The sequence below is a fragment of the Zootoca vivipara genome, chromosome 16 (genome assembly GCF_963506605.1).
Source record: "Zootoca vivipara chromosome 16, rZooViv1.1, whole genome shotgun sequence".
NCBI lineage: Eukaryota > Metazoa > Chordata > Lepidosauria > Squamata > Lacertidae > Zootoca > Zootoca vivipara.
In genome coordinates, this window is record NC_083291.1 from 36,996,550 (window position 1) to 37,019,763 (window position 23,214).

Consider the following 23,214-nt stretch of genomic DNA (forward strand, 5'->3'; position numbering starts at 1 on the left):
CCGCTTGGCAGAAGGGCGAGCTATGAATATGATTGTGTGGTGTGATAGCCTCATTCCTAATCCTCTTTTAAAGTTGCCAGCTATCAGGGACTAATAGCTGTGATGGCTATATTCTATCTCCACTGTCGGAGGTTGCATATGTCTGAATGACAGTTGCTGGGAGTCACAAGTGGTTAGAATGCTGCTGCTCCCATGCTGTACTTGAATAATAATAATAATAATAATAATAATAATAATAATAATAATAATAATAATAATATGCTTACCACAGACATCTGGTTGGCCACTGTGGGAACAGGGTAAGGTAAAGATAAAGGACCCCTGGACCGCTTTATGGGGTGCGGTCCTCATCTTGCTTTCAGGCCGAGGGAGCTGGCATTTGTCCACAGCTTTCTGGGTCATGTGGCCAGCATGACTAAACTGCTTCCGGTACAATGGGACACCGTGATGGAAGCACAGAAACGCTTTTACCTTCCCACCACAGCAGTACCTATTTATCTACTTGCACTAGCGTGCTTTTGAACCGCTAGGTTGGCAGAAGCTGGGACAGAGCAATGGGAGCTCACCCCGTCGTGGGGATTCGAACCGCCAGTCTTCTGACCAGCAAACATAAGGAGCTCAGTGGTTTAGACCACAGTGCCACCCGCTTCCCGTGTGGGAACAAGGTGCTGTGCTAGGTAGGTTTTTAGTCTGAACCAGCAGGGCTCTTGTTATGTTCTTAGGATGAATGAATTGATAAAAACCGCAAACGTTACTAAGTATGAGAGCATTGTGTGGTGAGGGAAATGTACTCTGCAGGTGTTAACAGGTATATTTCGCCATTGTTGTTTTATTTATGTATGTCATTTAAAGGTAAAGGGACCCCTGACCATTAGGTCCAGTCGTGACCGACTCTGGGGTTGCGGCGCTCATCTCGCGTTATTGGCCAAGGGAGCCGGCGTACAGCTTCCAGGTCATGTGGCCAGCATGACAAAGCTGCTTCTGGCGAACCAGAGCAGCACACAGAAACGTCGTTTACCTTCCCACTGTAGCACTACCTATTTATCTACTTGCACTTTGACGTGCTTTTGAACTGCTAGGTGGGCAGGAGCTGGGACCGAGCAACGGGAGCTCACCCCGTCACGGGGATTCGAACCGCCGATCTTCTGATCGGCAAGCCCTAGGCTCTGTGGTTTAACCCACAGTGCCACCCGCGTCCCATTTATGCTATTTACATCCTGCCTTTCCTCCAAGGGCAGCACACAATTCTGACACACATTTTATCCTCACAGGAACCCTGTAAGGTAGTGTGTCTGAGAAACAATGACTGACCCAGGGATTTTGTCCCTGCTGGCATTGTGGTCAAGGCTTTGTTAACCTAGATTGCTGCAGTGAGTCATACGTAGGGCTGCCTTTGAAGACTGTGTGTGAACTGCAGCTAGTGCAGAATTTGGAGGCTGGATTGCTGACTGGGGTAAGGCGATCTGAACATATAACACCAATTCTGGCGCAACTGCGCCAGCTACCAGTTAGTTTCAGGTTCAACTGGAAGTGCTTTTGGTTTTGACCAATCTTTGCTCATGCAGCTCAGGGCTGCAGTACCTTAAGAGCTTCAACTTTCCATATGAACCTAGCCAGACACTGTGTTGCTCATCAGAGCCCTTCTCCATGGGCATCCTGCTAAAGAAGTGCAGAGGGTGGCAAAACAGGAACAGGCCTCCTCAGTGGTGGCTCTGTTTTTGTATAATACTGTCCCCAGAGATGTACGTATGCCTGGTGCCATCATTTGACACCAGGCCAAAAAAATCTGTTCACCTAGGCCTTGAATTGTTAATTAGAAGTGTCACGAGTTGTGCCTTCCTACTGCTCATCTGTTAGTGGGGTGGGTAGGATCTGTCTTTGTAGAAATATTCTTGGTTGTAGGGGGTGGGTTTCTGTGTTTTATTATTGTTTTACAATGAGCTTTAGTGTCTTTTGTCCTGAAAGTTGCTTTGGGACATACTTCTGTATTAGAAAAGTGATGAATAAATGTAATAAGAGCCAGTGTGGTGTAGTGGTTAAGAGCGGTAGACTCGTAATCTGGTGAACCGAGTTCGCTTCCCCGTTCCTCCACATGCAGCTGCTGGGTGACCTTGGGCTAGTCACACTTCTCTGAAGTCTCTCAGCCCCACTCACCTCACAGAGTGTTTGTTGTGGGGGAGGAAGGGAAAGGAGAATGTTAGCCGCTTTGAGACTCCTTCGGGTAGTAATAAAGCGGGATATCAAATCCAAACTCTTCTTCTTCCTCCTCCTCTTCTTCTTCTTAATAAATAAATAAATAAATAAATAAATAAATAAATATTAGCCAAATTAGGGAGCAAATGACTTGGTTGTAGGACCTCATGGATTCGAAAGAGATATAAGCATGCATCTGATGTAATTAGATATAATTAAGTATTTTGATTGGTAATCTGCCTTGGCATGAGAGGATCAGAACAAGTATTAATTACTGTAAGCTGCTTTGTCTAATCTATGTGCATTGTAAGGGTGGTGTAAAAATTCCCAAACAAATAAACAGCAGTGTGGCATAATTAAAAACAACATAGATGGGTCAGAACCCAAGTAACCATAATTATAACTAATTGATAGCAACAGGAGCAAATGATGGCTGACTTCTCTGACTGGCTTCAGTGGGACATAGGTGGAGGGCTTGTAAACAGCAGATGAGTTAGGGAACCTGTGTCTGGTCTGTGATGCTTCAGTTGGCTCTCATGTGGTGGCGTAGCATGGGGTGTGTGTGCCGGGGGGCTGTTGCCCTGGCGACAGCGACTGGAGAGCGTGGAGGGTGCATTTCACCCTGTGCACCCCCACCATCGCACAAGCACCTGCTTGCTGGGGGCGAGGGCTGAGCAAGCGCGCTCTGCCCCTCCATGTGTGTCTGTATGCACCCGCCCCAGGTGCTGGGAGGCGGCATTATGCCCCTGCTCTCATGTAGTCAAATGCTGCTATGCACACACAATGCCAGTACCAGAAAGCTTGAAGTCAGGGAGAAAGTTTCTAGCTAAGTCTTTGTCAGGGACTGGGCAGAGGAGGAATGGTAGAGACCACCTCCCCAGCCTGACCCTTCCAGAGGAGGGGAAGGCAGTTCAGAATTACAACAGGGGTTTGAGGGAGGTCACAGCTCAGAGGCAGAGGAGGGGGAAAGTTGGGAAATAATGGGAGAGGATGTAAAGGAACCACCAGGAGGGCAACAGCTGATGGACACAGTGTGGGGGACTCCCTGGTCCTCAATGGGGTAACTGTGCCCCTGAAGGACCAGGTGCGCAGCCTGGGAGTCATTTTGGACTCACGGCTGTCCATGGAGGTGCAGGTTAATTCTGTGTCCAGGGCAGCTGTTTATCAGCTCCATCTGGTACGCAGGCTGAGACCCTACCTGCCTGCGGACTGTCTTGCCAGAGTGGTGCATGCTCTACTTATCTCTTGCTTGGACTACTGCAATGCGCTCTACGTGGGGCTACCTTTAAAGGTGACCCGGAAACTACAGGTAGTAAGGACTTTCCTTTGTCTTATGCGTTCCTGGCAACCTGCCATGGAGGTTGTTTCCTCTGCCGCCTGACAGTGACATTTCTGTGTGAAGGTTCCCCTTGCCTTTGAACAGTGGAATGTCCAGTTATGTCAGCCCTCAGAACTGAAGAAGAAACAGAGGAAGAACCTTAGGGGTTACAGTCACCAGTTACAGTCTGAAGTGGTTTTCCATCATGTGTCAGAACTAGACCTCAGGCATATCAAACTCTAGCTGCATTGAGGCCATAGGTCCTTGTCCCAAAGGCTCACACTCTTCTATACTGGAACCACTGCGGCAGAGTGGGTGTCAGGAGTATGGGCAGGAGTCAGGCTCTGGGGCCTGTAGTGCTTTGCAGGACTGGGGCCTGCCTCAGCTTGTGCTGGAGAAGCAAGGAGTGGCCACTCAGGTGAGACCACTTGATATCTCACTGCACCTGGTGGCAGGAGCTGGGAGGGATAAAAGCTCAGCATTTCCCTTCAGCTCTTTGCCACAGCAACACTATCCCTGCCTGGTTGCATCTGGCCTCTTGCTCCTTGGACCCATGGACCCTTGCCTTGCCAACGCCTTGCTCCTTGGACCCTCGCCTTTGCCGACACCTTGATCCTCAACCCTTGGACCTCTGCCTTGCTGACGCCTTGATCCTCGACCCTTGGACCTCTGCCTTGCCGACGCCTTGCTCCTTGACTCCCAGACCTTCGCCTCTGCCTTGCTCCTTGACCCTGTGACTGCCTGCTGCTGGACCCTCAACCCTGTACCTGTTCCTGCTTCTACACCACCATCTTGCCTCTGTCCTGACGTCCTCAGCCAGGGCTTCAACTGCCCGCCGACCGGACTGTGACAGTGGGGAACCTGTGGCCCTCCAGATATTGATGGACTACAACTCCCATCATCCTTGTCCATTGGCCATGCTAGCTTGAGCTGATGGGAGTTGGAGCCCAACAACATCTGGAAGGCCAGAGGTTCCTCCTCCCTATAATACAGGGTGTGGGGGTGATGATATTCTGTTGTCAGGATTAGTAGGATATTCCTCTGAATACTCTATCTCCACATAATGGAGAAAGAGAGGAGCACCCCTTTTATTTGTGGGCCTGAGTCCATGTCACCCTCAAGAAATGAGGTTTATACCAGCGCCTGAAGAACACGGCGACCATTTCCCCTGCCCCAGGATAAAAGACTTCTGGGGGAAAAAAATTATAATGAATTAAAAAAGGTGTTCAAGAATACCTTTGTAAAAAAAACCAGAGGCCCTTTTGCTTGGAATAGTTGGAGATGAGATCCCCCCAAAAGATTGTACATTCTTTTTGTATGCCACAACTGCAGCTAGATTATTAATAGCTAAATTTTGGAAATCTCAAGAAATGCCTACAAGTAATGACTGGCAGATAAAGATGATGGACTATATGGAACTCGCCGAGATGACCGGAAAGATCCGTGACCAGGAGGAGGAGACGGTTGAAGAAGATTGGAAGAAATTTAGAGACTATCTAAAGAAATATTGCAAGATTTAACTAACCTTTAAGGAAGCAGAGTATAGGCTTTAGGCAGTATGATAGAAATATTATTTAGGATAAAAGCTAAAGGTAAAGGGACCCTGAGCATTAGGTCCAGCCGTGACTGACTCTGGGGTTGCGCACTCATCTCGCATTATTGGCCAAGGGAGCCGGCGTATAGCTTCCAGGTCATGTGGCCAGCATGACAAAGCCGCTTCTGGCGAACCAGAGCAGCACATGGAAACGCCGTTTACCTTCCCGCTGTAGCGGTTCCTATTTATCTACTTGCATTTTGACGTGCTTTCGAACTGCTAGGTTGGCAGGAGCTGGGACCGAGCAACGGGAGCTCACCCCGTCACAGGGATTTGAACCGCCAACCTTCTGATCAGCAAGCCCTAGGCTCAGTGGTTTAACCCACAGCGCCACCTGGGTCCCTATTATTTAGGATAGAAGGGTATGATAAAGAATTTTTTGAAATGTATGGTTTTAGAAGAGGAAACTGCTGAATGTAAAAAAATGGACAACGTAGCTCAGAGGGGGAGAATGGGGGAAGTCCTTATACATTGAAATGGATAATGTAACGAATGGTAAAAATTATTATGTGTTTGTTATTAGTGTATAAAATCAATTAAAAAAATTATAAAAAAAGAACACAACCATTTCCATAAGTGCCCCTATCTCAGCTTTACATTCCTTTATTAAGACAGGAATCTTTTTCTGCATATCCTTTGCCTAAAGCTCCTAGTTAAAGCGGCAAGGATAGGAGCTGCATGGTCAGAGGAAGTGGTGGTGGTTGGAGCAGCTGCACAGCTCTTTACATCAACGCAGCTCTACAATGTTTCCCCATCTGCATACGCTGGGGAGAACCAGGTCTGTATCAGTTGAGCACATGCTAGATTTCAGGTTAGCAGCTTGTGCCGTGGTGTGAGCCCAATTTAAAGGAAGATGTAAATGAAGCAAAGATCAGAGGAAAGCCACGGAGATGTTAAAGGATTTAGAAAGCAGCACTCATGGGAGAAGGATGAAAGAAACAGTCCTTGTTTAGCAAGGAGGCAAGGAGGCAAAGAACAGGAAAGCCTCTAATTGTTTTCCAGTGCACAAAAAGGCATAAAGAGGCAAGATTTAGGTCTGCGTCATAGATGACCAGGGGCAGCTGCCATGTGGGGTGTGGGGTGGTGGGGAGAGAGTATAGAAACAGGGCACCACGAAAGGGTGCCAGGTTTGGTGTTCTCTGATCAGCACAGGGCTTATTGTGACCCAGACCTTTTGGGGATGTTACCCTTGAATTTGTTTTCAAGGCTTAAACCTAGAGCATGCCAAGTAATCCTATCAACCATTTTGGGCCCTGCAATTGGCAAGTGAGGCCCTGTTGGTGCTGCTGCTGCCAAGAGCTGCCCGATTGGCATCAGCTCGTGACAGGGCCTTCTTGGTTGCAGCCCCTTGTTTGTGAAATACTTTTCCTGGTGAGGTGCGTCTGTCTCCCTCATTATTAACGTGCATGAAGAATTTTTAAACATTCCTGTTCATCTGGGCATTGGATGGCTGAAAAATACTGTTTGCAGTAACCTTGGAATTAATGCCTGTGTGGTGGTTTCAAAATGGTTTCAGATATTCCTAATGGGTTTTTAAAAATAATAATAATCAGATGTTCTTAATTGTTTTAAATACGTTATCTATTTTATTTTTAATTGTATTGTTTTATTGCTTTGATGTTTGCCATCCTGGGCTCCTTTGGGAAGAAAGGTGGGATAAATATTTTATAAACAGAGACAACAGTGATTCTGACCATGTGCAGAATACCTTTTCCTTCCTATCAAGATGAAGGGAGAATGCAGGTCTTGGGGCAATATTACTCAGTGAAATGATTGCGTACTACCGTGGTTGCCACTGACCTCAGTTTCTGGCCATTTCTGCACCATACATTTAAAGTCCTGTGGGTTGTACTCAATGTGGTGCTGAGGAGAACATTCTCTCAGTGAAGTATTTTCTCTTTCTACAATGAAGCATTATCCCCCTCTCTTTCCCCAAAGCACCCCCTAAGTCTGATCTGTGCCCCCCCATCCTTCCAGAGCAGATTTGGGGATGACATAGGGCACATGCCTGGCAGAGGAGATGGGGGAAATCCTGTTGGCCTTGGGCTAATCCTTGCAGTAGTTGTGCAAATATTTAGTTGAATACCACCCTATTATTCCACTTTAATAGTCATGGCTCCCCCATCAAAGAATCTTGGGTATTGTTGCTTTTTGGCATGCACACAAAATCTCATACCAATGACAAACTTAGTTGGTCTCGAAGGTGCTACTGAAATGATTTTTTATTTATTTTGTTAAGGGTAGTGAGACTTGTTAGGAGACCCCTATTCAGGGGCTACAACAGGGGTCAGCAACCTTTTTCAGCCGTGGGCTAGTCTACTGTCCCTCAGATCTTGGGGGGTGGGGGCTGGACTATATTTTGTAAAGAAAAAAAAGAACGAATTCCCATGCCTCACAAATCAGATGCATTTTAAATAAAAGGACACATTCCACTCATGTAAAAACACGCTGATTTCCAAACCGTCCGCGGGCAGGATTGGGAAGGCAATTGGGCCGCATCCGGCCCCTGGGTCTTAGGTTGCCTACCCCTGGGTTACAGCTTCCAGAGTGCTTTAATGATCAATCCCTCTCTTGGTTATTTGATTGCCCTTTTTACCTATTGGTTTTTTTTACCTGTATATATTGCTCATTTTAAGTTGCAGCGGCCGTTGGCTAACGCGAATAACGTTTATCTACCTACCTTGATCAATCCCTCTTACCAGGAAACTCGGGGAGCTGCAGCTCAGTGAGGCTTCCTGCAACTCTCAGCACCCTTAACAAACTACAGTTCCCAGGATTCTTTGAGGGGGGGGAAGCCATGACTGTTAAAGTGTTGTGATAGCGCTTTAAACGTGTTGTGCAAATGGGACCCTAGAAACTGTCCTTCCTTATGATAATACGGTGCCTGTTTGTTCAAGGACAATATGATAAGGAACCACGCCGAGAGTCAGCTGAGACTTGCTGTGGCCAGGCACTGTCAATTAAATGCTGCTTAAACTTATTTTGCACTCATACACAGGCACTAGAGTATACCAGATACAAGCATCGCGGGAAGCCTGAAGGGCACATTTGGATGGCACCTTTCTCTTTGAAAACACACCCTAATGGGAGTCAGAAAAAGACTGGGTCACCAGCCTTGAATAGAAGAGTTTTTGAAAAGGTCTAGATACGTTTGTGTACACCTTTCAGTGGACATTAGCTGTGATACATAGCAGAATGGAACCTCCATATTCAGTGGTAGTCTATCTATATGAAGTACCGGCGCTCAGAACAAAGAGGCACATGGCTGGCTGCTAACAGAATGCTGGGCGAGATCGATGCACCATTGATCTGATCTAGCAAGTCAGTATTTATTATGGAGACACATCATGCTCCGTGTGACGTGTGTATATTTTGTACTTTGTCTGTACTTAAATACAGAGCGCCTTGTAAGAAAAGGCAATTAAATTCAGGCTGTAAAAAAAAAGAAGCAGAGGGAAAAAACAACCCATACCCCTCCTCCTCCCCGCCGGAAGGAATGTGTGTGTACATTTGCACAAACTACTGAAATAACTTGGAGAACGAGACTGGATTGGATGAGCTCTCTAGCATTCATTCGTTCATTCATTTCCATTCATTCATCCCAGTCCCTGCTGCGTCTTAATATTCAATTACCTGCTTCCCCTACTCCCTTGCCCAGTATTGCTCCCATTAATGATCTCCCAAGGGCCCGTCCATCAGAGAGAACCGAGGACTTATTAAGGCTGTAATTCTCAGAACCTGCTGTTTTCTGACAGAGCTGTAGATCCCTGGCCCATAACTCAACTACTTGGTTCGTGGAGCTTTGCTCCACGCTGTATACTGGAGGGGTGACAATCTTCTGGAAGTTGTCCAAGGGAAGAAGGATCAGCCACTGTGGGCAATTGCTATGCCCAGAGAATCTGTGGCTGTAGGCCTCCCTCTTGTGAAGCCACACACCCAAAGAATTACAGAATTGTAGAGTTGGAAGGGACCCCCAAGGGCCATCTAGTCCAACCCTCAGCAATTCAGGAATCTCAATTAAAGCATCCATGACAGATGGCCATCCCACCTACCTTAGAACCCTCCAAGGAAGGAGAGCTTGCCATCTTCCAAGGGAAGAACATTTAGGGGGTCTCTTTCTGCAATGTTCAGGTAGGTGATGGGTGTATTTTAGGACAGGGAGTGGGAAGCCTTTGGCCGCCCACATGTTGATGGACTACAGTTCCCATGATCACTGACCATGGGCCATGCTGGCAGGGGCTGATGGGAGTTGGAGTCCAACAGTATTTGGTCACCCGTTGCTCACTCCTGTTTGGGGTCATTCGCAGGCTGGGGCACAGGGAGAGGCAAAACCTTTGCCTGGTGCTTGCAAAACAGCAATTATTATTCTTATGCGTTGAAATTTGTTTGACATGTTTCAAAACTTATCTTTCCCAGGGAGCAAGAGTCTTATCCCAGCATAGCAGGGAGCAAACTCTCTTTTGGCTGATGTACCAGACTAGGACAAATGAAGGCCCTTTGCCCTTGAGAATGAACATTTTCAAAATGAGTTGGGCAATCTTCAAATGAAAATTAATTGCTATTTCCAAGCACTAGGCTCAGGCTTTGACTCTTCCTTTGTTTTGCAGGGGGAGTTGGGTGAGGGAACTCATGGAGCTAGTAAAAATAATATCTTTATCAGGACCAAGCAATGTTCACAATGCAGTATGTGACCTTTTGAGTTGCATAGAGTTCCTTCTCAGGCTGGAAAGTCAATAAAATTTAACTTGAAGCCTCACAAACTTGCATTTTGAACGCGGCCTGGTTCTAATCATTTGACTGCCTGTGTGAATTTTGTTCTTATGAGCCCATGCAGTTATCTGATTTTGATCTTCAGGGAACTTTCCCTCCCAATTTCTCTTAAATATTGCATTAGACTGTTGACTGATTCAGACAGGCATGCTTTTATTCCTTGAGACCCTATTCTTATTTGAGATTGTAGTTACCCAAAGGTGGGTGGGTAAGGAACTCTCCTTTCCTGCATAAATGCTGATCTAAGCTTTCTCGGTTCAAATGCCCTTGAGCAAACTAGTGTTGCCAACTGACAAGGATCTTCCCCTGGTCTGCTCTTGGGCCTTGTAACACCAGTCCAATGTGCAGAAATGCGTAAGTTTCGCAGAGATTAGAATGACCACATTATCACCTATTCATGTTTGTACCCCAAGCTTCTGTTTAAAGGCTCAGCTAGAGTGGCTGGTGGGAAAGTTAGTGAGCCTAGAAAGGGCTTGTAGGTCATCTTGTTCAGACCTTCTAATGCAGGCATCCCCAAACTGCGGCCCTCCAGATGTTTTGGCCTGCAACTCCCATGATCCCTAGCCAACAGGACCAGTGGTTAGGGATGATGGGAATTGTAGTCCAAAACATCTGGAGGGCCGAAGTTTGGGGATGCCTGTTCTAATGCAAGGTCTGTGGCTGGCTGTGTACTCTTTGCGGTTTATAACAAATTTAAAGTTTGGTGCTAAAGCAATACCAATGTTGTGACCTGAAATACCAGATTCTGTGACCTGAATAAATTCTACAAATGTGATTTGCAAATGCATGCTTTGCATAATTTATGCTGTTCTCACTAGCCTCCGAGAGAGACGCGGAGCAATGCAGCGCTCTCCCAAGTACGGGAAGCCCTGCCTGCTCCTCTTCCAGTTTCTACGATTTAACCAGGCATCGCTCACATGGTTTCAAGCTTGTTTGTGCACCCACAAGAGGAAGAAGGAGCTCGGTGCTATGCTCAGTAAAATTCCATGCTTATGCAACCTTTATGCAAGACGTAAAATAAGAACCATGTGGGAGGGGTGCCACTACGGAGGGACAAATCTGTCAGTTTCAGTTTCAGTTTCTCAGTTTCCCAGGCTTTAAGCTCAGTTCTCCAAATTTCTTCATCTTTGTGAAGTTTGTTTTATGTAAAATAAAATAATAATAATTCTCATGAAAACCCGCCAGCATTTTCGTGTGCCTTTTCTCCAATATTCGCATTTTTCTCTTATAGACATATTTTGGTGAGAAATTTCTCCGGATGTAATGCATTTTTAATGTTATTTGCACCAGTGCATGTATATTTTATGTGCTCTTCTCCCTAATATATTGGCGTTATGTGGTTGGGAAGAACTGCATTGCAAAATTCAGTGATGTGCGAACTCTGAAGGAGTGACGCATTTCTGTTCGCAAATCAGGAAAGCTCTACTTTGCTGGGTTTCTTTGTGTCAAACCGCTGCTAAACATATAGGAGGCAGGTCAATGTGGGGGGGGGGTATAAACTGGCATCCCTACCAGAATCACACACACACACACACACACACACGCTGCCACTCTCCATTGTCACAGCCTAATCCTATATAATAAAGTCCCTGTGTCTCTGCGTCCAGTCCCTGTGTCCCTGTGTCCGTGCTACTGCGCATGTGCCCCACGGACACAGGGACTGGACGAAGAGGCGGGATGTACACACACGCGCATTCTCTCCCCCCCCCCTCAACCCTTTGCCTCCCATTCCCCTGCAGCGGCGGACCAAGATGGCGGCGCCTCCTCCTGACAACCCTACCTGGCCTATGGGAGGAGCAGCGGGGCCGCGGCCTTCCCTCCCTCTCTGCGCTTGGCCGCAGGACACGATGGGAGAGCGCTTTGTTTAATTGCGTTCCTGGCGCGCCCCGCGGCCGAGCGCAGAAAGGGAGGGAAGGCCGCAGCCCCGTTGCACCTCTAGCGCCCATTTTCTTAACGGGCTGAATGAGACTAGTCATTGTATAATTTGCTAAAAGCAGCTTCAAGAATATGCCCCAAGATCATCAACAGCCAGCAAACAGGAAAAGCTAACGCTAACCTCCTTCCTTTCCCCTCCACATCCCACACGCAGTATCATCCTAGGAAGGTGTGACACTCCATGCGCTGCATGAGGGAAGGGGGTTAGCCATGTGCATGTGCGACGGGGCAAGGTCAGGCAAGGCCCCAAGGGCTTCACTAACTACCGTCTCCCTTCCAGCTACGGTGATATGGTCCCCAGCACCATTGCAGGGAAGATCTTCGGGTCCATCTGCTCTCTGAGTGGGGTGCTGGTCATCGCCCTCCCTGTACCCGTTATTGTTTCCAACTTCAGCCGCATCTACCACCAGAACCAGCGGGCAGATAAGCGGCGAGCTCAACAGGTAGCTGTGCGGCCAGGGGGAAGAGAGAAGGCGAAAGGGCAACGGGGGGGAGGGAGGGAGGGAGGGGAGGACCACACCTGCCTCTCATTCCATACACAGCCCTCCGTCTCTCCCCCTTGCAGAAGGTTCGCCTGGCCCGGATCCGCCTCGCCAAGAGCGGCACCACCAACGCTTTCCTTCAGTACAAGCAGAACGGGGGCCTCGAGGTATGGACCATGCAGTTGCACGCTCAGCTTGGCACGCTCAACATTGGTTTTCTCGGCTGCTTTGGGCTTTTCTTGGAAAGGAAAAGCAGGGCGTACAAAGAGAGGTGCCTCCATCAGGTGGCTCCATTAGGCCTTGCCCCCCACCAACCGGAAGTCTGCCCTCAGCCAAACCCCACCTGCCTTCTTGCTTACATCAAGGCTGCATTGGCCTGCTCCTCAGTCTTAGAGTTGCCCTTCTAGAGCTCAGCAAGGAGATGGGTGGGGGCAGAGCTGGAATTGGTTGGCCACAGGCTCTGCCTACAAGTCCTAGCCGAGTCCTAGCCATGATGCTCTAGTGTTCTCTGTGCAGGGGGATTTCTTTTAAATGAGAAAACAGTCAAACTTGTATCACCCAGCTATAGCCCGAAGTACTTGCGATCTAAGTGATTTTTCTGAATGTGCTGATAGGCTCTAATGTGGGCATGTATGCACATGCTTCTATACCAGGCATCCCCAAACTGCGACCCTCCAGATGTTTTGGCCTACAACTCCCATGATCCCTAGCTAACAGGACCAGTGGTTAGGGATGATGGGAATTGTAGTCCAAAGCATCTGGAGGGCCGAAGTTTGGGGATGCCTGTTCTATACCCAAAGTGTGCCCTGATGTATTGGCACTTGTCACCTGTATGTTGGTATTCAAGCCATAGCTTTCTTCAGAACAGATCCATTGAAATCAGGGGCGTCTCACCCATAGAGGCTAGTGGCGTGGGGCGCCAGGGCACCAAGTTCTGAAGGGCGCCAGGGAAGAGGCGGAGGCTGGACGCGGCGCCTCCCGGCATCAGCTCGCCACCCTCACATGCCTCTGCCATGCTGCACCAAAGCAGCGCCGAGCCCGGAGCCTCCATCTGCTGTGACCACCACGGCACGAAGCGGCCAGCTGAGTCGGGAGGCACCACGTCCAGCCTGCGCCTCTTTCCTAGCAGAGGAGCCACCCTCCAGCCCCACCGGCAGTGCCATCCTCCCTAAAAAAACTCTGGGAAATGGGGGGGGCACCGGAGGGAGCTTTGCACCATGGCGCTGGATATGCTTAAGACGGCCCTGGTTGAAATGTATGGACATGACTCTGATTTCAATAGGTCTGCTCTAAGCAGAGCCCTCCTGGATCAAGCCAAAGGCCCACCTGGTCCAGGATCCCAGTGGGGAATCAGGTGCCAATGGGGAGCACACCAGCAGCACCTGAGTGTGCCAGTGCTCTCCTCATTTACAATACCCAGGATGCATACCTGCCAAGTCTCCCGCTGAAAAATGCAGGATCAGCAGCGGCACGGCACCGGAAGTTGCGTAGAAGCAACTTCCGGGGCCGCTCTTCCCATGTGTGGGCACCGGAAATTGGGCAGAGCGGCACCGGAAGTCGCTTCTACGCATGCCCGGTGGGCATGTTGATGGTGGCCGCATGGCGGCGGCCACCACCAAGATGGCTGCCGGGCATGCGTAGAAGCGACTTCCGGTGCCGCTCTGCCCGATTTCCGATGCCCACACATGGGAAGAGCGGCACCCAAAATGGAGGCTCCCTGGCAGGTAGGAAATCAGGGGGATTTCTGGGATTTTTCTCCATTCGGGAGAACAGCGGGAAACGGATTAAAATCCGGGGGTTTCCCGCGAAAAACAGGAGACGTGGCAGCTAAGCCAGGATGTCGTATTCGGAAGCGTCCTTCCTCTGACATTGGAGATGGAACATAGTCAACATGGCTAACAGCCCCTGATAGCCCTCTTCTTCATGAATTTCTCTAATTCTTTTAAAGTCAGCAAGGCTGGCGGAACGTCCCTGCCTCTTGCGGGAGCGAATTCCACTGTTTAACTATGCACTGTGTTTTACTCAGTGTTTTACTTTGCTGGATAGCACCCAGTGCTGCCAATTGTGGAAATCAAATGTGTATGTGTGATTTATCCTATTTATTTGCATACGTCTATATTCCTGCCTTTATGTTCCTGGGCAAACACCCATCCAGGCATTGAGCCAGACCGGCTTCACTTCAGCAAGGTGGCGGTGGGGCCTCGTGCGCCTTCAGACTGTCTGCTTCAATTCATTGGTGCTCCTCTCTTTTCCTCTACAGGACAGACACCCTGAAGATCATGTCTTGGCTGTGCGTAACCGATCAGCCTTTGAAATGCAACACCATCATTTGTTGCATTGCCTGGAGAAAACTACCGTAAGTAGCAGGAGAGGGTGCAAATGAAGGAAAGGGGTTCAGACAACACAAGTGGGAGAAGCTAGACTTAGTCACTGTGAGGAGCTTTTTGGATGGCCAATGGAATCTGATTTCGAGACAGTATTGCCCAGATCTGACGCAAAGGAACCAGTGACCCTCCAAAAGTTGTTGGACTCCAACCCCCATCAAACCCCCCCCCCGCAGTCCAGCATGCCTTAGGGGTTAGTTCTCCATCCCTGTCCAGGTTAGTTTGTTTTTTAATGATCATCTTGTTGAGTATCCTTTACAACTCCAACATTCTACACACGAATTCTGTACCGATTCAAAAACCAGATTCTGCAATCCGAATAAGTCATACGAATGGCCGTTTTGCATAATCTTTTCTCCTCGGAACAAGGATCACGTCCCGATCCTTGTTCACCGAACAGCCTTCAGACAGTGGATTTCCCCAGATACTGCCCACATGGCTTCAAGTGCATCTCCGCAGCCATAAGGATGAGGAAACCGGCTGATACTCTTGGGACGATGAATTCTGTCTCTGACTTGAAGTTCCTTGTTTGCGTACTAGCGCTTAGCAGGCACACAGAATAGACACAGTCACGATGGCGCCCTTATCTATGTAGTGATGCAAGCAGGGACGTACATGGTGTGGGGCCCAGCTGTAAGAGTGAATGCCCGCACACCAACCCCCTGACATTTTTTTCTCTCTCTCCCTTCCCCCCACATAGAGTCATGAGTTTACCGATGAGCACTCCTACAGCGAGTTTTGCCTGACGGAACCCCTGGGCTACCGCACCAGCCGCAGCACTTCCCTCTCCTCCCAGCAAGGAGGCAAAGGGAGCCTAAGCACCTCATGCTGCCCCCGCCGGACCAAGCGCCGCACCACCCGCCTAACCAACTCCACCATGTCAGTGAGCCGCACCAGCGCTCAGGAGCTCGATACGCTAAACAGTCAGAAAAGTGCTGCCCCCCAGAGGTAAGGGTAATGTTTGCATGCCATCACACCTTGCCATGGGAATGAGAGATCAGCTCTGAGCTCGTCCACACTTCTGCTTGTGCTGTGCCTAGATATCATGGGTTCGGGCGGTTTCCCCCTTGCACCTCTCATTTCCCAGGGCAAACCCACTCTTTAGCGCTAAATTGGAGCAAATGTCTCTCTGAAGAAAAACCGAATTGCCATTTGTTCCGATAGAGCACTAAAGAGCAGTTTTCCCGGGCTGTGTGGAGGAAGCAGCAGGACAATAATAAGTGTGAATAAGCTCTATGTTGTTGTTGTTTAGTCGTTTAGTCGTGTCCGACTCTTCGTGACCCCATGGACCATAGCACGCCAGGCACTCCTGTCTTCCACTGCCTCCCGCAGTTTGGTCAAACTCATGTTCGTAGCTTCGAGAACACTGTCCAACCATCTCGTCCTCTGTCGTCCCCTTCTCCTAGTGCCCTCCATCTTTCCCAACATCAGGGTCTTTTCCAAGGATTCTTCTCTTCTCATGAGGTGGCCAAAGTATTGGAGCCTCAGCTTCACGATCTGTCCTTCCAGTGAGCACTCGGGGCTGATTTCCTTCAGAATGGATAGGTTTGATCTTCTTGCAGTCCATGGGACTCTCAAGAGTCTCCTCCAGCACCATAATTCAAAAGCATCAATTCTTCGGCGATCAGCCTTCTTTATGGTCCAGCTCTCACTTCCATACATCACTACTGGGAAAACCATAGCTTTAACTATACGGACCTTTGTTGGCAAGGTGATGTCTCTGCTTTTTAAGATGCTGTCTAGGTTTGTCATTGCTTTTCTCCCAAGAAGCAGGCATCTTTTAATTTCGTGACTGCTGTCACTATCTGCAGTGATCAAGGAGCCCAAGAAAGTAAAATCTCTCACTGCCTCCATTTCTTCTATGTTACATTTGAATAGTTCCTTTCCCACATGCGAGAATGAGCTTTGGCCCCTTAGCTTAACTGCAGGGGTATATTTTATAGGAGATTAAGGAGTCACTTAAAGGAGGCTGTGTATCTACTACAATCTGGTCGTTAACAAAGGTAAGTTAAGATATCCTAGAAATATTGCAGGATCAAGGAACATTGCAAGTTGGATAAATTTAAGGCACTTATTTTCCTTTTCCTTTTTGCATATGGGTCCAGAAGGGTTTCCCCTGCCCCATCAAATGTCATGGTAGTACACAAACTTTTAAGTTTTGTCAGTCAGGAACCAGTTCCTCACTTCCTACGTCAAACAAGCCTCAGAGGAGGGAGCTGTATCCGTTCAAGTGAAGAGCCCTCCTGGGCTTGAGGATTGGGAACAGGAGAATGTTAATGCATGAAAACAGAAAAAGGAGAGACCACTGGTTCAGAGGTGGGTGGAGGGGGGGGAACTCTGACTCTGGTCCATCTGTCAAATGCTGGCTAATTTTTAGTGGGTCACCCTGCCTGATAGGTCAGCATACCCAGGGAATCTGGAAGAGGAAGAGATGAAGATGCAATTCCTGTTTCCCCACACAGCATGCCATTAGCTCTCACTGGCACCAACAGAGGGTGCTGTCTTGATGAGCCTGCGTAGTTTGAAGCCACCAGTTCCCACAGCATCTGCATTGGCTGTGTCCAGGTCCAGGCTGCTGGTAGGGCTGGCCAGGGAGACCAGGGAGCTGTCGATAGAATGTCTGTTGGTCCATTAACTGTGAAGGAAGCGAGGTGTCAGGGTTGAGACAGACGAGGAGGAGGAGTGGTGGCTAGCTCCCCCTGACAAGCTCCCACAGAGGAATCTGAGGAATTCACACCTGGGGAAGACTGGTGGCAGCACTCAGAAGAAGAGCAATCTGACAGGGAGGAGGGAAGCTCAGAACTGCAGCAACAAGTCGATCCAGAACCAGGCCCCAGTCAGGCAGGTTATCAAATGGCCCCTTCCCCCCCCCTTCTCTGCAAAGGAACGCAGAGCTGAAAAACGCCGGCTGCAATTAGAAACAGCTGCAGCTCATAAAAAGCGGGGGAGGGAACCTGCTACTTAAGAGAGAGGCCGGCTGGCCACTCCTCAGCGTCTGCAACGTCGTACTGAAGTGCCTAGTTGCCTCGCTCATCTTGTCCTTGGTTCCTGTAATCTTGATCTGGCTTCCCTGGCTTTTGGACTTCTGGCTTGAACTGACCTTGGCTACTCTTGACTCCCACGTAACTGTCTGACTTCAACTGGCTCTGTCCAGACTGTTGACCTTGGCTTATCCGACCCTGTCTGCTGCTCTTCAGTGTGCCTACTTGCTGGCACCCTAACACGAGGCAACTTTCCTGCCTTCCCCCTCCCATCCTCCTGCCACCCACAGCACCCAGTAGCCAGCCCCAGGAGGAATCTAGTAGGCGCCAGGGCGGTGACCAACATAAAACAGTGAACCCATAATATTGACAAGAATATGAGGCGGCAGCTGAAAACACGTAGCAGACTAAGTGGCAAAACCAAAAAGTCAAATGTCTGTGTGTATTTGTGACCTGTCCTGTGACTTCAGGTGGTCCTCGTGTCTACGACTCACTGATTGGCTTTTGTGGCTTTCAGGGCAAAGATCTCAACCTTATAACTATTATTTCCTTTTGACAATGTGGGAAGCCTGCCACATAATTCCCAGATTCAGAGAGAGAGAGAGAGAGAGAGAGAGAGAGAGAGAGAGAGAGAGATGGGCCTGCTCTGTTCTGGCATTCCCTGCCCCCCCAAAGCCCTGCCTTTGTGGCTTCCAACAGATTCCAGAGCCTTCGTTGCCTCGGCATTTGGGCCCCCTCTTAATTTCTTTTTTATTTTTTTATTTCTATTTTATTTTTTTTATTTTTAAATAATTTTTATTAAATTTTATATAGAAAAAAAGAAAAAATGGATGAAATACAACAGGAAAAAAACAAGGGGGGGAGATTTTAAAAAGGATACAAAAAAAAGATACAAAAATGCCAAATACAAAAGAGACAATGTATATCCCCTCTTACTTCTTGTAGCATCTTCACTTCCCTTTCTTACAATCCTTGTTTATAATTTAATCTTACCAATTCTAAATCTCTTCTAAACATCATAAAATTACATATTATATTTCATTTCATAGCCTTATTCTTAGATCATTCTTATTCATAATTTCTTGATATCTTTTTTAAAACCCCACCCTCTGTGTGATGGGACCCAGTAGCAAGTCCTAACTAATACTAGGCTGGAATTCTCTTTCCACCATCCATCCTGTTTTTGCAAGATTTTGTGTCCCCAAGAAAGTGATGGTAAGGGAGGTTCAACTACTTTCTTTTACATTGGGGGGGGGGTCAGTTGGCTTTCCTTAGACGAGATGCTCAAAGGTTTGTTTCCCCCTGTTTTATAAGTAAAAGAAAACAAAGGCTGATTGCCAGCCCTAGCAGTGGCAAGGCACTCCACAGCCTACTGACTGCTTTTCCTTAGGCAAATTGTTCCTGGGAATCCTGCTGCAAATGAGCATGAAGCCGAGGCTGCAGAGGCAAAGGGCCATAGCTCAGGATAACAACATGCATTTTGCATTCCAAAGGTCCAAGTTTCAATCCCTGATATTTCCAGGCAGGGCTGGAAATGACTCCTGCCTCAACCCCAGAGAGCTGCTGCCAGTCAGTGTAGACAATACTGAGCTAGATGGACCAATGGTGTGGCTCAGTTGAAGACAACGTGGGATGTTCCTTTGTTCTAGACCAGGCACCCCCAAACTGCGGCCCTCCAGATGTTTTGGCCTACGACTCCCATGATCCCTAGCTAACAGGACCAGTGGTCGGGGAAGATGGGAATTGTAGTCCAAAACATCTGGAGGGCCGAAGTTTGGGGGTGCCTGTTCTAGAGCTTGGCCATTGCCCTGTGCAGCAGCAAGACTTCTTTTTAAAGTTAAAAAAGGGGTGGAGTAGAAACATATCCTGGGCCATTTCATCTAACATAAGGTACACATAGCCTCGTATGAAATATCTGCTATGTTTGTGGAGGGGGTGTTTCTTTTAATAATAATAATAATAATAATAATAATAATAATAATAATAATAATAATAATAATATATTATTTATACCCCGCCCACCTGGCTGGGTTTCCCCAGCCACTCTGGGCGGCTTCCAACAGAAAAATTAAACACAGTAATCTTTTAAACATTAAAAGTCCTTCCACAATTTGCTGGAAAACAATATATGCATGCAGTTCCGTAATTGCTTATCTAGCTAATAAGATCTTGCAGCATTTGTTTATCTGCAGAATGGAGCTAGTGGCACTTACAGGGCAACTGCACTGAAATTATAAGCAACTCAACTGTGCAGTTAGAGTATTCCTAGGCTTTCTTCTTCTTCTTTTGACGGAAATTTTATAGCCAATTTACTAACAAAACCTGCAGCAGCTCTGCAGCAGCAGCAGGACTGGTGATTTCAGAGTAAATGAAAATAACATACTGTGGCCCAGGAAAAGTCACCAGCAACACATAATGGTAGTACTGCAAGGCTCAGGTGTGGGAGCAGAGGGATGTTATGGTACATAAGAAGTGTCCCATCTTTCATCTCTGAAATGTTGGTAAATATGACTTCCTAGTGCAATCTTCTCCTACCGTTGCTGGAGAACCATTGAAGAACCATATCCTCTACTCGTGGGTTTTCTCTGCTAAATGGAACCCAGCCAGGATGGTTCCTGGAAGGACTATCCCAACAGGTTCCCTAGCAAACTAGGTCCCCCCCCTTCCCCTTCAGCAGGGATGGGGGAGCCTGCAGCCCTCCAGATGTTATTGGACTCCCATCAGTGATTAGGGATGAAGGAAGTCCAGGAACAGAAAAATGTAAAGAGGAGGGTGACCAAGATGATAAAGGGTTTTGGAAACCAAGCCTTATGAGGAACGGTTGAGGGAGTTGGGTATGTTTAGCTAGGAAAAGAGGAGACTGAGAGGAGATACGACAGGCATCTTCAAATATCTGCAGGACTGTCACATGGAAGGGGGAACATGCTTGTTTGTTTGTTTTTGCTCTGGAGGCCAAGATCCGAACCAATGGATTCAAGTTACAAGAAAGGAAATTGAGCAAATATCAGGAAGAACTTTTTGACAGTAAGAGCTGCTCAACAATGGAACAGACCCAAAGGTGGCAGACTCTCCTTCCCTGGAAGTTTCCCCGCAGAGGTTGGATGGCCACCTGTCAGGGAGTCTTGAGCTGTGATTCCTGCATTTCAGGGAGTTCGACTGGATGGCCCTTTAGGTTCCTTACAACTCTACAGTTCTATGATTCTATAGCAGTGATGGCAAACCTATGATACGCGTGTCAGACGTGACACGCAGAGCCCTCACTGCTGGCACGCACCCATCGGCCCTTTCGCGCTGTTGTTGTCCGTCCTCCCATTTGTTCTCCTGCTCCTCCTCACGCTACAGCTTGTCTCCACTATTAAAATCGGATCCTTTGTTGTTGTTGTTGTTGTTGCTGGTAGCCAGAGATTGGTTTTTTAACCCTTTCTGTGCTGTTTTTCTGGTGCTTTGGCAGACTATGTCAGTGCTGCGTGTTAGTTCCAGCAAAGGTATTATTCATCATTTATTTCTGTTCTCTTTCCCCCCCAAAAAAGCGCAGCAGCTTTGGGGAATCCCCCCCAAAAGCAAAGCAACATTTGCACCCCCCCAAAAAAAACTTTGGTCAGCAGCTCCCCCCGAAAAGCTCAACAACTCTGGGCACTTTGTGATAAATAAGGGTTTTTTGGTTTGGTTTGGTTAAATAATTAGTTTTTGGTTTATTAAATACAGTTATATATTACAATTATACATTTTTGTTATTTAAACTATAAATATCGTTAAATAATGTTTTTTTCTCTCGAAGTGACACACCACCCAAGTTATGATCGGTTTTTTGGCACACCAAGCTCAAAAGGTTGCCCATCACTGGTCTATAGTTTGGGTGCTTGCAGCTGCACAGCCCAATCCTGGGCATGTTTACTGGGAAGTAAGCCCCACTGGGTATCCAGGACTGAAACCATTGAACAAAGGAAATTATTTCTGAGTAAATGTATAGGTTCACACTGGAAGCATAGGGTGCTTCCAGGTGACCTGTTTATTGTGCATTCATCCTGACTTGTTTGCAGGGAGGTTAGAGTATATCAAAGCAAGTATTATCCTACACTTTCCAGTGCATTCTCTCCTTTCTTTTTCCTTATCATAAAGCGTCTGCTCTTCTGGGAAAGCAGGCTTGTCGTGTAAGAGTCCCTATCAAGTATAATGGTGCAACCTGAATTTGCTGATTATGTGATTGAATCCCAGCAGTCTGGATGCACCCCAAGTTCACTGCCTGAGCGCCACTCCATACATATGGTCTGCTGATGAGAAAGAGGTGGGCGGAGGGACCTCATCACAACACTGCTTTCACCTCCTTGGGGATTCCCACCTCCTATTTCGAGGACCACAGATCTAAGGTTATAGCGGATTGCGATCTAAATGAGTCAGCAATGTGGTGCTATTGCATTGGAGTGGAGAGAAGGCAAAGGCTTTTGGGGGGGCGGATTTTGGATTGACAAAAGCAGGATTGTTGCGATACGGGGCAGGGGCCATTGGCACCCCTATCATGCGAGTTTAAATTTGTGCCCACCCTTTCGAGAATGATTCAGAGGAGAAGTGAGACGGCGGAGGGTTTTGAATGAATGATGAATGAGGAACGGCTGAAGCAGCTGGACACGAATAGCTCAGGGAAAAGAAGATTAAGGGGAAACTCATGAAAGTGGCTTCAAATATCTAAAAGAGATGTCATGAAGAGGGAGAATGACTGACTGCTTATCAGCGCCCCGTAGGGAAAGGATAAGGACTGGTTGCAGCAAAGCAGGCGTGGCTTGGATCTCTGAAAATGTTTCCTGGCTGCAAGAACGGATGGGTGACAGAGCAAGCTGCAGCCCTGGGATAAGCACTCTCTGGGGATAGATGTGAGTCCGAGGAGCTTTCACTGGATGACCTTAGACTGTTAAAACCCTCCTCTGCTCCCTCTGAGTAACCAGCTGAGCTACTGCTGCTGGAAAGGAAGTGAGCAGTCAGTGGCTGATGGACAAACACCTCATGTGGAATGTGTAAAAGGACTCTGTGCATCGGCTGAAAAAGGAGGCCGAGGAGAGATGGGTAGGGAGGAGAGCAAGGTTGCACAGAGGACAGGATGGTTGGGTGAAGGGGGACTGGCAAACTGGAAGAAAGATGGTTAGACGAGATAGAGAGTCGAGGAAAAGAGGGAGAGGGTGAGAGTGGGGGAAACCATTTAGTATCTAGTAGCTGTGCAAGAGATGCAGGCAGGCAAAGGTAATGGGTCTGAGACCCAGGAAGGCAATGGGACTGAATTTCATAGAACTGCAGAGTTGGAAAGGGACCCTGCAATGCAGGAATCTTAACTAAAGCATCCACGATAGGTGACCATCCAACCTCTGCTGAAAAACCTCCAAGGAAGGAGCATCCACTGCCTTCCAAGGGAGTCTGTTCCAATGCTGAAAGCTTTTCAGCTACAAGTCTCTAGTACTGCTGAGCCGAACTGTTTCCCACTCCAATTGCTTTCTCTGTGGCATATTTTAGAGGGTCTTTCCCCAAAGTGTGGAATCTGCTACCACCTGCTGGCATAAGAGCTGCAGTG

At 47.9% G+C, this 23,214-nt stretch overlaps 1 protein-coding gene across 1 annotated transcript in view; it reads left to right on the forward strand.

The window, feature by feature from the left end:
• Positions 1 to 23,214, forward strand: part of KCND1 (potassium voltage-gated channel subfamily D member 1) — a 60,443-nt gene that overhangs the window by 35,519 nt on the left and 1,710 nt on the right. Inside the window, exons 2-5 of the mRNA XM_035141169.2 lie at positions 12,091 to 12,253; positions 12,376 to 12,459; positions 14,553 to 14,648; positions 15,377 to 15,624. Of these exons, the coding sequence (XP_034997060.1) occupies positions 12,091 to 12,253; positions 12,376 to 12,459; positions 14,553 to 14,648; positions 15,377 to 15,624 (591 nt within the window). The remainder of the gene's footprint in view (positions 1 to 12,090; positions 12,254 to 12,375; positions 12,460 to 14,552; positions 14,649 to 15,376; positions 15,625 to 23,214) is intronic.